The sequence below is a fragment of the Rhinolophus hipposideros genome (genome assembly GCF_964194185.1).
Source record: "Rhinolophus hipposideros genome assembly, chromosome: 9".
NCBI lineage: Eukaryota > Metazoa > Chordata > Mammalia > Chiroptera > Rhinolophidae > Rhinolophus > Rhinolophus hipposideros.
Window position 1 is genome coordinate 86,049,098 of NC_138055.1, and position 13,734 is coordinate 86,062,831.

Below are 13,734 nucleotides of genomic sequence, written 5' to 3' on the forward strand. Positions count from 1 at the left end.
AAACCAAAAACAACAAAGGAACAAGACAAACAAATGAGAAAGAAAAACTCATAGACAGACAATAATTTAGTGGTTACCAGAGGGTAAGGGGGTGGGGGGTGGGTGATGAGGGTAAAGGGGATCAAATATATGGTGATGGAAGGAGAACTGACTCTGGGTGGTGAACACACAATGGGATTTATAGATGATGTAATACAGAATTGTACACCTGAAATCTATGTAAATTTATTAACAATTGTCACCCCAATAAATTAAAAAAAAAAAAAAAGGGCCGTCTCCCTACTGAAATGCAGTGGTTCTTTGTGCTAAATCAGGTGTTCATATACTTCTGGGTCCTATTCTGGACTATTCTGTTCCATCTGTTTGTCTAGCCTTATGCCAATACTACAGTTTTAATTACTGTAGCTTATAATAAATCTTAATATCTAGCAGTATAATTCCTCCAGCTTTCTTGTTGTTCCTCTAGATTTCCTTGGTCACTCTAGTCCTTGGTACTTTCCTATGAATTTTAGATCTACTTTCTAATTTCCACAAAGAATTCAGGTTTGCTTACAATTTGATTAGGATTACGTTCAACCTACAGATTAATTTGAAGGAAATGACATCTTAATAATATTGACTCTTCCAAATCATAAACATGGTATAATTTTATGTAGGTCATCTTTAATTTTTCTTAGCAACATCTGTAGTTTTCCATGTAGATCTTTCACTAGATTTGCACATCTTTCACTAGATTTGTTCCTAAATATTTTGTGTTTTTTACGTTAGTATAAGTGGTATTTAAATATCTTATTTTCTATTTGTTCGTTTTGTATATAAAGAAAGATAACCTATCAGGGAAATGCAAATCAAAACCACAATGAGATATCACTTCACACTTGTTAGAATAGCTATGATCAACAGGACAAGTAATGACAAGTGTTGGAGAGGCTGTGGAGTAATAACAAGTAATAACAACTGTTGGCGGGAATGCAGATTAGTGCAGCCACTATGGAAAACAGTATGGAGGGTCTTCAAAAAATTAAAGACAGAACCACCATATGATACAGCAATTCCACTTCTGGGTACTTATCCCAAGAAAACAAAACACTAACTTGAAAGTTGCTGAGACTAAACCTTAAATTTCTCATCATAAGAAGAAAAATTTTTGTAATGGTGATGAATGCTAACTAGACTTATTGTGATGACCATTTCACAATACAGACATCCCCCAACTTACGATGGTTACGATTTTTCAACTTTACGATGGTGCAAAAGCAATACACATAATTACATGAGATATTCAACACTTTATTATAAAACAGGCTTTGTGTTAGATGATTTTGCCCAACTATAGGCTAATGTAAGTGTTCTGAGCACATTTAAGGTAGACAGACTAGGGTAAGCTATGATATTCAGTAGTTAGGTATAAGAAATGCATTTTCAACTTAAGGTATTTCAACTTACGAGATGGGTTTATGGAGATGTAACCCCATACAAACATCACCTCATCATGTTGTTGACACTAATGTTATATGTCAATTCCCTTATTAAAATAGGAATAGAAGGGATATTTGTATCTATAAAATTCCTACAGCTGACATCATACTTACTGATTAAATACTCAATGTTTACTCCCACCCAAGTTCAGGAACAAGACAAGTATGTTCACTATCACCATTTTGTTCAGCATTTTATTGGAAGCCCTAGCTAGTGTAATAAGACAAAAAAAGAAATAAAAGATATAACAGTGGAAAAAAGTGAAATTGTCATTCACAGATGACATCATTATGAATAAATATATAAATCTAACTATTAAAATTAACATGTGCAATTTAAAAGTTGCTGGGTCAGGTAACAAATATCAGTTACCATTTTTTGGATTATCCTATTTACTTTATTATTTCTAACAATTCTGTAAATAATAGCTAATATTAAGTATTCATATGAATAATTCTAGTATGCTTGCTGTCTTACGCTATTATAGGGCACAACAATTTTTTTTGAGACATAATTTTTAAAAATTTTCTTTTGCATATTTTCTGTTTCATTAATTTCCACTCATATCTTGATTATGATGATGATGCCTGCTGTTAAATCTATCCACTGAGGTCATAATTCAGTTGTGTTTTTTAGTTCTAAACTTGTCATTTTTAAAAATGGTTTCCAGTTTTCCATTACAATTCTCAAGCTTTCCCTTTATTTCTGAGTATATACAACATGGTAATTTTAAAGTCTGTATCTGATAATTCCATTACCTGGATCCTCTTTGGGGAGGAGGGTCTGCTTATGTTGGCTGTAATTTCTCTTGATTTTTGATGTTATCCTACTTCCTTATGTGGTTGGGGTTATTATTATTAACAGACTTAGAGCAATTTAAGTTTACAGGAATATTTAACAGGAAGTAGAGATCCCATATATTCTCTCCCTTCACAGTTTCCCGTTATTAACATCTTACATTGGTGTGGCACATTTGCTAAAATTGATGAACCAACATTGATACATTATTATTAACTGAAGTCCATAGTTTACATTATTTCACTCTTTGTGTTGTATAATTCTGTGGGTTTTGTCAAATGTATACTGTCACGTACTATTACAGTATCATACAGAATAGTTCCACTGCCCTAAAAATTTCCTGTGCTCCACCTAGTCATCCCTACCTTCCACCCCGACAACCAGTAATTTTTTTTTTTCTGTCTCTATAGTTTTGGCTTTTCTAAAATGTCAGATAGTTGAAATCATACAGTATGTAGTCTTTTCAGATTTGCTTCTTTCATTTAGCAATACGTATTCAAGGTTCCTCCATGTCTTTGCATGGTGTGATAGGTCATTTCTTTTTATTACTGAATAAACATTTCATTGTATGATACAGCACAGATGTTTTTATCCATTCACCTACTGAAGGATGTCTTGGTTGCTTCTAAATTTGGGCAACAGTGAATAAAGCTGCTATAAACATTTGTGTGCATGGTTTTTTTGTGTGTGTGGTTTTTTTTGTTTGTTTGTTTGTTTGTTTTTTGATGCAACCATCAAAGCTGGATTCCCCTTTCACCACCTGGCCAACTTCAGTGAACTCTTTCCAGTAATCATGCTCAATGCCATGAAGGTATCTCTGATACCTTCCGTATCCTGCGGCTTCTACCACACCACACTATAGCTTCCACCTCTATGACCATTCTCCATTAAATCAAGCTCCTCTTTCCAAGTCAACTTAGTTTTTAGTCCTTTTATTGTTCTATCATCTCCAAACTCAAGTACTTAATTATACATCTCTAATCTGAATTACTATCTCCAAGCTTTACATTCCATTATTTCTAGTTATCTACACAATATCTGCCCTTATGGGTGCAGGACATGTCTACATGGATATACTGCCGTCATTTCATATCTGACATGTGTTTAGTCAAATATGTCTCCTCTTTCTACTCAACTGACACATTTTCTTAATTCCATTATGACAACTCCACTTGTATCCTCCCTCTCACAGCTAAAACACTTCAATTTTTTTCCTGCTTCTTATTTATCACCAGATACTTTTCTTTCCCTTCAGAATACTTCTGGAAGTCACTCTTCATTTTCATTCCTCTACCTCAAATCCAAATTCCAGACTTCTTACCTCATTTTAAGTTTATTGTAATAGCTTCCTAACTGGGCGCCCTGTCTCCAAGCTTTCTTCTCTCTGGCACACTAGTTCTCAAACTTTCGTGTCCGTACAGATCACGTGAAAGTGATTAACAGTATTCATTAGACAGTGCATGTTATCTTATTTCTCCAACTAGAGTATTTGGTCATATAATAAGGGCAGGAATTAATCATGGCTTTTATTTTCCCCTCAGTGTGTAACATAATGCTATCCCACAAAACATAGTCAATAGATAATTTACAATTTCAAGACTATGGTTCCTTTTTTTTTAAAAAAAAAACACACATTCATAACAGTATCAAACCAATAATTATTTTAGAGAGATATACCTTAGAATAAAAATAAGCTGTCACTTCAAATGGAAAAGCACAATGGCATTGTACTTATACCACGAGAGCTCTCTTCATACTCACACTTCAACAATGTGCGGAGAAAATACAGAAAAGTCATCACCTACAGAAGGGTATCCAACTCAATACACCTGCTTAAGCTTTTTCAAACAAATCAACACAGCAAAATATCATTTTACAAAGACTCTACCAAAAAACACTTTCCAGAAATGACATATAAGCTTTTTGCTTAGAAGGTTGGAGCCATAAATAAACAGTGAGCCATCTTATCTAGTCTGGGAGGAAAAACTAAAGCTGCTATTCCCAGTTACAAGAACCTCTCACAGGAAAGTAACTCTAAAGGATTATGATTTCTGCACCATAGTAGTTAGTATTTTATAACTTCTTATTATGGCTACAATGGAGAGAAAAACAGTAAAGTATTTGGAATCAAGTAAAGTGGGAAATTAAAAGAGTACAGTGTAGAAAAAGCACAGGATTAAGAATAGAAAGATATAGGTTTTAATTATAGTGATGATTCTTACTAGTCAAGTTACCTTGGCTACCTACCTACTGCTTCAATTTCCTAATCTCTAAAAACTATCTGAACGTGAAGTTCCTCCCAGCCCTAAAATTGTATATACTTACATACGTTTTATTTCTATGTCACATATATTGTCTGTTTTTCCACTTTTACTTGATGTAAAGTTGTAAGCCTCTAGGGCAGTGTCCCACATGGTGGAACGGCTCTGGGTCATAATTATTTCATTCCACCGAGTTTAACAATTTCTGTAATTTCAAACCATAATCCACAGATCACATTTTAAAAAGTGAAATGGATATTTACTATGTTCACAGTCATCATTTGGGAGGTATCGCAGTAGGAAAAACATTCATCCTAGTTCATAATACCAATGAAAGGTTATTTTGCAGGCTTCTTAAAATATCACCTCCTTCTCTATTTCTGGTATACCTGGGATTAGCTGATAATCTCTCTCACCACTGGATGTCACTTTTGCTCCAAAAGAAGTCAACCCAAACTAACCTCAATAATTAGAATCTGATCCCTAAGATATGTATCTCTTAAATCTCAACATAAAAATTTCTCTGTAAAAGATCACGTCAGCTCTTAAAATTTCTAGTGATTTCTAGCTAACATCTGGCTTCAGAGGCTTCTAGGTTTCAAACAGTACAAGGAAGAATAAATAGAATTTCTATCATCCCAAGTCATAAAAAAATTCACTGGAATCCCAACAATACTCATACAATGCTCAGTACTTACATGGCCTGAAAGAAAGTTGTATACACAAAGAAAAACAAGTATTTATATATGAGTATAAGACACTGGAATGTCCACATAGTAAGTGCTATTTTCAAATCTCGATGTTATACTACTTTTAGCATCATGGAAAGAAAAGCACAATATTCAGAAAACAAGAACGTGGGGAAGGAATGACTTATATTTCTCACGTTGTCACTCCAACTATCAGAATGCATCTGGCAGTAATATCTAATAACATAAACAGGTACTAGGAACTATGTCCTTGGTTTCTAAATTCAAAATATGTAAATGATTTACAGTTCTCTTCTCTTATGCAAATATGAACAGCTACCTTTTCAATAAACATACAGACATTAAGATCCTGGTATGGCTATGCCTAGAAGCCCTTTCCTCTCATCTCAGATCTTCTCACCTTCCCCAAACCAGTGCCACTACTAAAGGAATTTCAAATGGAGACTGATCAACTCATTTGTGGGATTTTTTTTTTTTTTTTTTTTAACATTACCTCCCCTCAACACACATCGGCCAATCTTGTTGAAAATAAGGAGCGAACCGCTGCCACAGTGAGTAACAGTTACTGATGAGGCCATGCTACATTCCTTGGGTTTGTTGAAGTAGAAAAAAAGTTGAAAACCACTGACTTAGGCGAATCATGTAATTACATTATTTCCATGACGCCCTGGACTATTTCTAAGAAAACGAAATGTTTAGGTTCTGGAGAAAATATGCCTGCAAAGGGAAGCTTACAAAGGATCATGGCTGTGGGAAACATCGTGGCTGTTTCAGGAGCCAGGGGCTGTCCTAGCTCCTCCTGCTGAGGCAAGGGGACGCTTGCTCCTATATTCCTGAGTTGGAAACAAAAGAGCATTTTAACTACAAAAAACGGTATTATACGTGTTAGTGAAGCACAGGTGAAACAGGCCTAATCGCCCTGTAATTTAAGCGCAGAATGGGTTAAATAAGACTTGTATGGGCTGGTCTTGAAACGTTAGCACTGAAAAACACTGTCTCTATGGAAAATTGCATGTTGGCTCTGAAAAACTAACTTGTACACAAAATTTAGAAATAAACCTGATTGAGCAGTTTGGATTTTCCCAATTTATCTCTGTAAGGTTGACAGCCAAACGTCATATTTAAATATCAAATTAAACACACCAGTAAAATCTCAGTTTTAATTATACATTTTATTCTCCTAAAATAGTAAATTATGCTTTACTTTATAGAAATCACTTTAATAAGAGCCTCTTGCCTTTTTCTGGGCAATCGCAGCTCGCTGCAGTTTCTCTTTAGCTTGATTATACTTTTCTTCTCTGTCTGTGATACGTTCATGAAGCTTATGCTTTTCTTCCAACCATTGTATGTGTTTCTCTTCCAATGTCCTGTCAGAAGAATATATGCAAAACATGGAAGTTAACTCTTAGGGTTAAATAGATACTATCACCAGCATATTCAAACTTACTACCTGATTCACTACATCCTTAATTATCCAACTGTAGGCATTCTTGCCTGACCACTCTGCTAATCATTCAGTGATACTGAGCCCTTCTTAGGAGCCAGGCACTGTGCTTATCATTTATTTTTCATAATAAGCTCTTGAGGTAGGTACTTCTATCATCTCCATTCTACAAACGAGGAAACTAAAGCTTAGAGCAGTTAATGAACTTGCTTGAAGACTTATACCTAGTCAACAGCAGGACAAACACTCGATAACCAGCTCTGATCCATGATAACCACCAAGCTATAAACACTGAGGCTAAGTCAGGCAGCTAAAAAACCAACCCTGGTAACAAGTCTTAATGAGGAATGTTTTCTGGCTAAAGTTCCTATCAATGGTATTTTAAGGTAACATCATAACAAGTTACATCTTTAAAGCTCTTCTGCATACTTTACGTGATTTTTAGTATCCTTACTAAAAGCAGTACAAAATGAGATTTATAAATTCTGAGAAGTCAGATTATAAGCCATCAGTTATACAGATTTTAAGGGTCTTAGCTGGGACCAAAATCACATTCTACTGAACCCTAGTTCAGCTATTTTCTGTTATATGATCCTATGAATAACATTCAGAAACCAATGAGGAATTACGTAAATTTGCCAGTGATATCGTCATTAGAATTCTTAAGCACATTTCAATCAAATACTTGATGATTTCAAGATACAAAGTTCTATTTCTTGCAAAATGTAAGCAAAATAATTTGGACCCTGTGGAATGTCACAACACATTATAGACAAAATATTTTACTTCATTTTCTTGAAATTCAACTATATACATTAATGCATGGGCAAGCCTTAAAATATGAAATAACAGAAAAAATGAAGGCAAGGTAGCCTTCAGAAGAACAAATCTGAAAATATTTTGTGGATTCAAATAAAAACTGACATGTTATAAAGACAAAGCAAATACAAAACAGTAGTTTTCTACCTTATCTAAACAAAATTTTCCGGAGAATATAAGATCTGGAACGTCACCAAAATCCTCTCCTGACCAGTTTACTGTCTACTACTAACAAGTTTCAAGACCTAAAAACATAAACAAGTAAATGAGCTCTTCAAATGGAAAACTCAAAAGATTATAGTTTTAATTCTAGAAAATAAGTTTTGCACATGAATATATATATTTTTTTCTGTTGTCCACATTCGGAAGAATCTATATATCTGAAGTAAAAAATGTATTGATTTACTCAATCACTAAAGAAGTTTTTCTTTGAGGGTTTTCAGAATACTGTGGTCAGGCAGAATTTTAAAAGGTCTTCTTCCCTAAATGTCTTTTTTTAAAAAAAAACACAATTCACAAGTCCATAAAGCTCATTTTCCAGAAATGGATCAGTACATTATCTCAGACCACTGTACAATGTCAAAGGGTATTTGTAACAGTTCCCAAAACAAATTTGACACAGAACCATCATTAAAATAACTATATATAATATAACGAAAAGAACAGTTTGTACATAAAGAAAGTAAACTCTACTTTTCAACTTCCAGCTGTGCTTTTTCAGCTTGGCTTCTTAAATTTCGGCATTCCTGTTTTAATCGCTCCACCATTTCCTTCAGTATTTGGTTTGAATTCAGCAACTCATTCTCCGACTGAGCTAGTGAGGTCACTTGGATCTGCAAACCACTGATTTGCTAAGAAGAAAGAAGAGAACTGTAAGGCCACTAAATAAATTCCATTGGAGTGTAAGAGGCAGAGGATATAAGCATCTTCCGTCATAAATGCCCCACCCAACTGATGTGCCCTTGAGGACACCCTGAAATGAAATAATCAACAGCAGCAGCATTAGGTTCCATTAGCGCAGGATCATTTCTTAATATAACCAGAAACTATCAAAAAACATATTCCTCAGTCTGCCAGAGTCCCCTCTCTCTTTCCAAAAATAAGCAGGCAGGAAGAGGTACTGGGAGTGAAGAGAGGGTTATTAGAGGAGAGTAGGGGGGTGAGAAAAGAGAATCCAACAATTAGAGAGAGTCTCCTATGGGACTGCCGCTAGCCTCAGAGAAAAGAACAAATTTGAAAAGGAGGTCAGCTGGGAAAGCTAAGGAGAGCCATTGTCCCATTCCCACAGCCCCGGTGATCAGCAACCCTGCCAGGGTTCAGCTTTCTGAACACTCAGGAATTATAAAAGCAGGAAGGATCACTCTTCCATTGTTTCTCAGTAGTTTCTAAGCGTCCAGCGTTGGGTAGAAGAAAGATGCTCTGAGAAACCTGATGAACAGCCGGACTGCCTGGCCTCTACAGAGTACCAGACCATGAAATGTCACGCAGGCTTTTGTTCCATCCCTAGTTACTTTTATCTGGGAGTACTTCCTCTCATGAAAAGCAGCTACAGGCACACCTAGTTTTATTGTGCTTTGCTTTACTGCACTTCACAGATGTTGCATTTTTTACAAACTGAAGGCAAGACCCTCCCCCAGCAAAAAGATTACAACTCATTTTATTGCCATACTGGCTTTAGTCAGTGATCTGGAACAGCAGTTAGCAAAACAAGTTTACTAAGCTAGAGTTTAAACATTTTATCTTTACACATCAACTTCATCACTTCGTTATAAATTGTAGTGATTAGATTTTCAGAATACCGATATGTAAAATTCCAATAAAGATTCAAAATACAGATTTAAAGAATCATTTAAAAATAAAAGCAAAGCAACAAACGAACAAGTCAAACAAACAAACAAAAACTCACAGACATCAGTTTAGTGGTCACCAGAGGGAAAGGAGGAAGGGTGGGGAGAGAGAGAAAAGAGTAAAGGGGGTGAAATATATGGTGAAAGAGGATTTCACTTTGGGTGGTGAATACACAATGTAATATACAGATGATGTATTTTAGAACTGTACACTTGAAACCTACATAATTTTATTAACCAAGTCACCCAAATAAATTTAATTAAAAAAATAAAAGAAAAATGTTTGCTAAAATTATACCTCTTTCAGGTCAGAATTTTCATTTTTCTCTTTCTCCGCATTTTCAACATTCACAATTTGTTGCTGAAGTTTTAACCTGAAGATCACAATCCAACAAAAGACAGTATTAAGAATCCATAGTTCATATAGTTCACTGGATTACACAATCATTTTACTGAGTGCCCACATTAACACCAGGCATTGTGCTGTGAAAACTGGTAGAGATACAATGATGAAGATTTTGACTTCAGGCAGCCAAATTGTGTTCACATATAACTAAAATTGAACATAAATGTTTGCCTGAGTTATGGAAAAATCTACAAACTATGGGCATACAGAAGATGAGAAATCAGGTCTGTCTAGGAAGATGAGAGGAAACTACCTAGAAATTAGAATCTTATGGGCAGAATTCTGATAAACATAGGGGAACAACAGCCTGAGCAAATGGCCTCTGGTGAAAGGTGTGTAACGTATCACGAAGGCATCAGAAAGTAATCCAGTTTAGGAGACGCTATCTTACAAATTCTAAATGAGACAAACTGCAATTATGATTATTTTAACAAATGATCAAAATAGATCTGGTTGATGTAGTTAGACTTATAAATCAGAAAAATCAGTACTGCCATGGGAAAAACACAACTGGAAACCATTAAAAAAAAGTCATGCAAATTTTGCAAATTACTCTTGCTACATTTTATGTTGGTTACTATGTCCTTATTTTAAAATAAGTTGGGGTCAATAACACACTGTAAATGATCTGGAGAAAATGAAGAGAAATCAAAGAAAAATTATCAAAGTGACTAATGGAATAGAAAATGATTTATATGAAAGAAAAGCTAGCAAAATGAAGCTGTTTTACATAGCAAAAACCCAAAAAACCTAAGGGTCAAGTTTATTATTATCTTCAAGTAATGACAGAATGCTGAACATTTTATTACTATGGCAACAGAAGCCCAAACCAGAAGAAACAGGCTTAAATTCTAACAGAAAAGATTCTAACTGGCCAAACTGTGAGATCATAATAGGAAAAAGCATTAGAATGAGGTGCCTGGCAAGGGTCTTTCTTCCCTTTCTGGAGATTGTCAGGGAGAGATAAAAACCTTTCTGGTCCTGAACAGTTGGAAAAATGTACCTCCCTGAAAGCAAAGAGTAGAACAAGGTTGGCTCTCAAAATCCATTACAGATATATGATTCTAGAATTGTAGAACCTAACATTTAAATTAATAGTTCATAGCACCTGACATTCGTAAATAATATATGTTATCTCTGCCTGAGGTAATTCTTTCCAGAGTAATGAGAACAAAAAAACCTTGTCCCAAAACATATCCTACAACACAATATTTTAAAACCTCTCAATTTTAATCTATATAATGAGGAAGTCATTAATTTTTTAGATTTAAAAAATAAAAATAGATATAGGGGACTTCCAGGTAGCTGAAGATAACAGCAGATGTCTAGTTCTGTGTTACCCATATGTTCTGCAAAACAATACAGAAAAGCAAGGAGAACAAATAAAGCCACACAAAACCACATCCTTCACAGTGGACGACAGAAAATGGCCAAACTTCAAAACATCTGTAAGTAAAAAGAGGAAAATAATTCTACATCCCAGTCAGAGGCTGCTCACGCTCCTGACTTTGTATCAGCATGCATGCGCTCACTGCATGTGGATGGACTGAACTCAGCCATTCAAATCAAAAGATCACTAATTTGGCTCCAAAGCAAGACCCAACTATATGTCACACATAAAAGGCACATCTGAAAAATTAAGTGATTGTGAAACACTAAAAATAAGGAAACAAACAAAGGTAGACGAGGCAAATGGAAACAATAAGAAAACAGGAGTAATGATGATATCAGACAAACAAAATTCAAGGAAAAAAATTTAAATGACAAAAGCACTTTTAAGTGCTAACAGCCACAATTCATAATTAAGACATAACTGTTACGATTATTCCTATACCAAATAATACAGCAATCTCTTTTATGAAGCAAAAAACTACAAGGAATGCAAGGAGTCTAGATACAAACACACTAAATAATAATAGGACACTTCAATATCACTCTTTGTAGAAAAATCAAGTGGACAAAAAAATAAGTACATAGAAGACCTAAACAGCATAGCTAATAAGATAGATCTTATAGATTTATATATCAAACTTTATGTTCTTATAATTGAACACTTTCTTTTCTAGTCCTTCCGTAACACTCACACAAATTGATCATGTGTTACAGGACGAAGATGAAGGACTGAGCAAAGCATGGGGTAAGGCAAATGGGGTACCCGGGGTGCAAACTTTCAGACTCACTCTAGGGCACTTCCAAGTTCAGTGTCAACATGTAAGAGTGGGTGTGTTCCTACATTTTTCACCCTGGGCGCCTCACTTGCTTTATTCTAGTCCTAGCCCTGATATACTATGTCACAAAGAAAACATTATTGTGTTCCATTAAATAGAAATAGAAACAATGCTCTATAAATAAAACTAGAAATTAACAACAAAATAAAACTAGAAATTAACAACAAAATAAGAAAGAAAGAAAAAAGCCCTCCCACCTGGAAATTCAAAAACCTTGTTCTGTACTGAATTGTGTCTCCACACTGAAATCTTAACCCACAAGCAATTCAGAATGTGATTGTATTGGGAGATGGGGCTCTAAAGAGGTAACTCCTGGCTAAATTAAATGAGCTCATGGGTAGGTCCTATCCCAATATGACTGGTGTCCTTATAAGAAGGAGAGGTACTGGGATACATGTGCACAGAGATAAAGCCACGCAAGGACACAGCAAGAAGGCGACTAGCTGCCAGCCAAGGAGAGAGGCCTCAGTAGAAACCAGAGCGGACAACACCTTGAAATCTCAGACTTCCAGCCTCCAAAACTGTAAGGAGATACATTTCTGTTGTTTAAACCACCCTGTCTATGGTATTTTGTTATGGCAGCCCTAGGAAACTATTAGTTTCACCGTCTATTAAACAACTAACCTTCTATTAATACATCTTCTATTAAACAACTCTTTGGTGAAAAGGAAAATACATGCTGAAATGAGAGAACTTCTAAAAAAATAGTAATTAAAACATATCATCCATAGATACATTTAAAGCAGTGATAAGAAAATAAGCACTAGATACATTTACCAATAATAAAAGAAAGGGTTAGTTGAATTAAATGTCCAACTAACAGAACAAAAAAGAAATGAATAAAGCACAGATCTATATGACATGATCTTAGAAAACTCTAAGGAATCCACAAAGCAGCTAGTAGAAAATACGTGATTTTAGTTCAGGTCACAGGATTCAAGGTCAATACATAAAAGTCAACTATTTTTATATGCTAGCAATGAACAATGAAAAAGTAGAAATTTAAAAATAACTCCAATTATAATCACATAAAAATGCTTAGGAATAAAATGTAACACAAGATGAGCAAGACATATGTATACAATGAAAACTACAAAGCTTTGATGAAAGAAATTAAAGATGACCTAAATAAACAGAGAGATATGCCGTAATCATGAACCGGATGGACAGACTCCAATATTGTTGAGATGACAACTTTCCTAAAGCTGAGCTAGAGATTTATTGCAATTCCAATCAAAATCTTAACAAGCTTTTTTGAAAAGGTGACAAGCTGATTTTGAAATTTATGTGGAAAGGCAAAGGACGTAGAAGAGCCAAAACAATCTTTATAAAAAACAAAGGTGGAGGCCTTGCACTACCTGTATCAAACTTACTATAAAGCTACAGTAGTCAAAACAGTGTGGTATTGGCATCAAGCCAGACATACAGACCAATGGAATAGAACAGAGTCCAGCAACAGACACACACTTAGATGGTCAACTGATTTCCACCAAAGTTACCAAAATAATTCAACGAGGGAAAAAACAGTCTTCAACAAATGGTGCTGGAACAACTCGATACCTATATGGAAATAAAAAAGGAATGTCTACCATCACCTCATACTATCATAAATCGGACTATAAACCTAAATGTAAAAACCAAAATATTAATCTTTTAGGAAAAAACAACATAAATCTGGACACAGGATTAGGCAAATATTTCTTAAATAGACCATAAAAAGCATAAACTTTATACAAACGAAA

At 34.9% G+C, this 13,734-nt stretch overlaps 1 protein-coding gene across 5 annotated transcripts in view; it reads right to left on the reverse strand.

The window, feature by feature from the left end:
• CEP83 (centrosomal protein 83) overlaps positions 1-13,734 on the reverse strand; it is a 111,310-nt gene that overhangs the window by 6,242 nt on the left and 91,334 nt on the right. For all 5 annotated transcript variants that reach the window (XM_081061499.1, XM_081061497.1, XM_081061496.1 and 2 more), the window contains 3 exons: positions 9,657-9,732; positions 8,205-8,362; positions 6,486-6,615 (listed from right to left, as the gene is read on the reverse strand). In XM_081061499.1, coding sequence (XP_080917625.1) covers positions 6,486-6,615; positions 8,205-8,362; positions 9,657-9,732 — 364 coding nt within the window. The remainder of the gene's footprint in view (positions 1-6,485; positions 6,616-8,204; positions 8,363-9,656; positions 9,733-13,734) is intronic.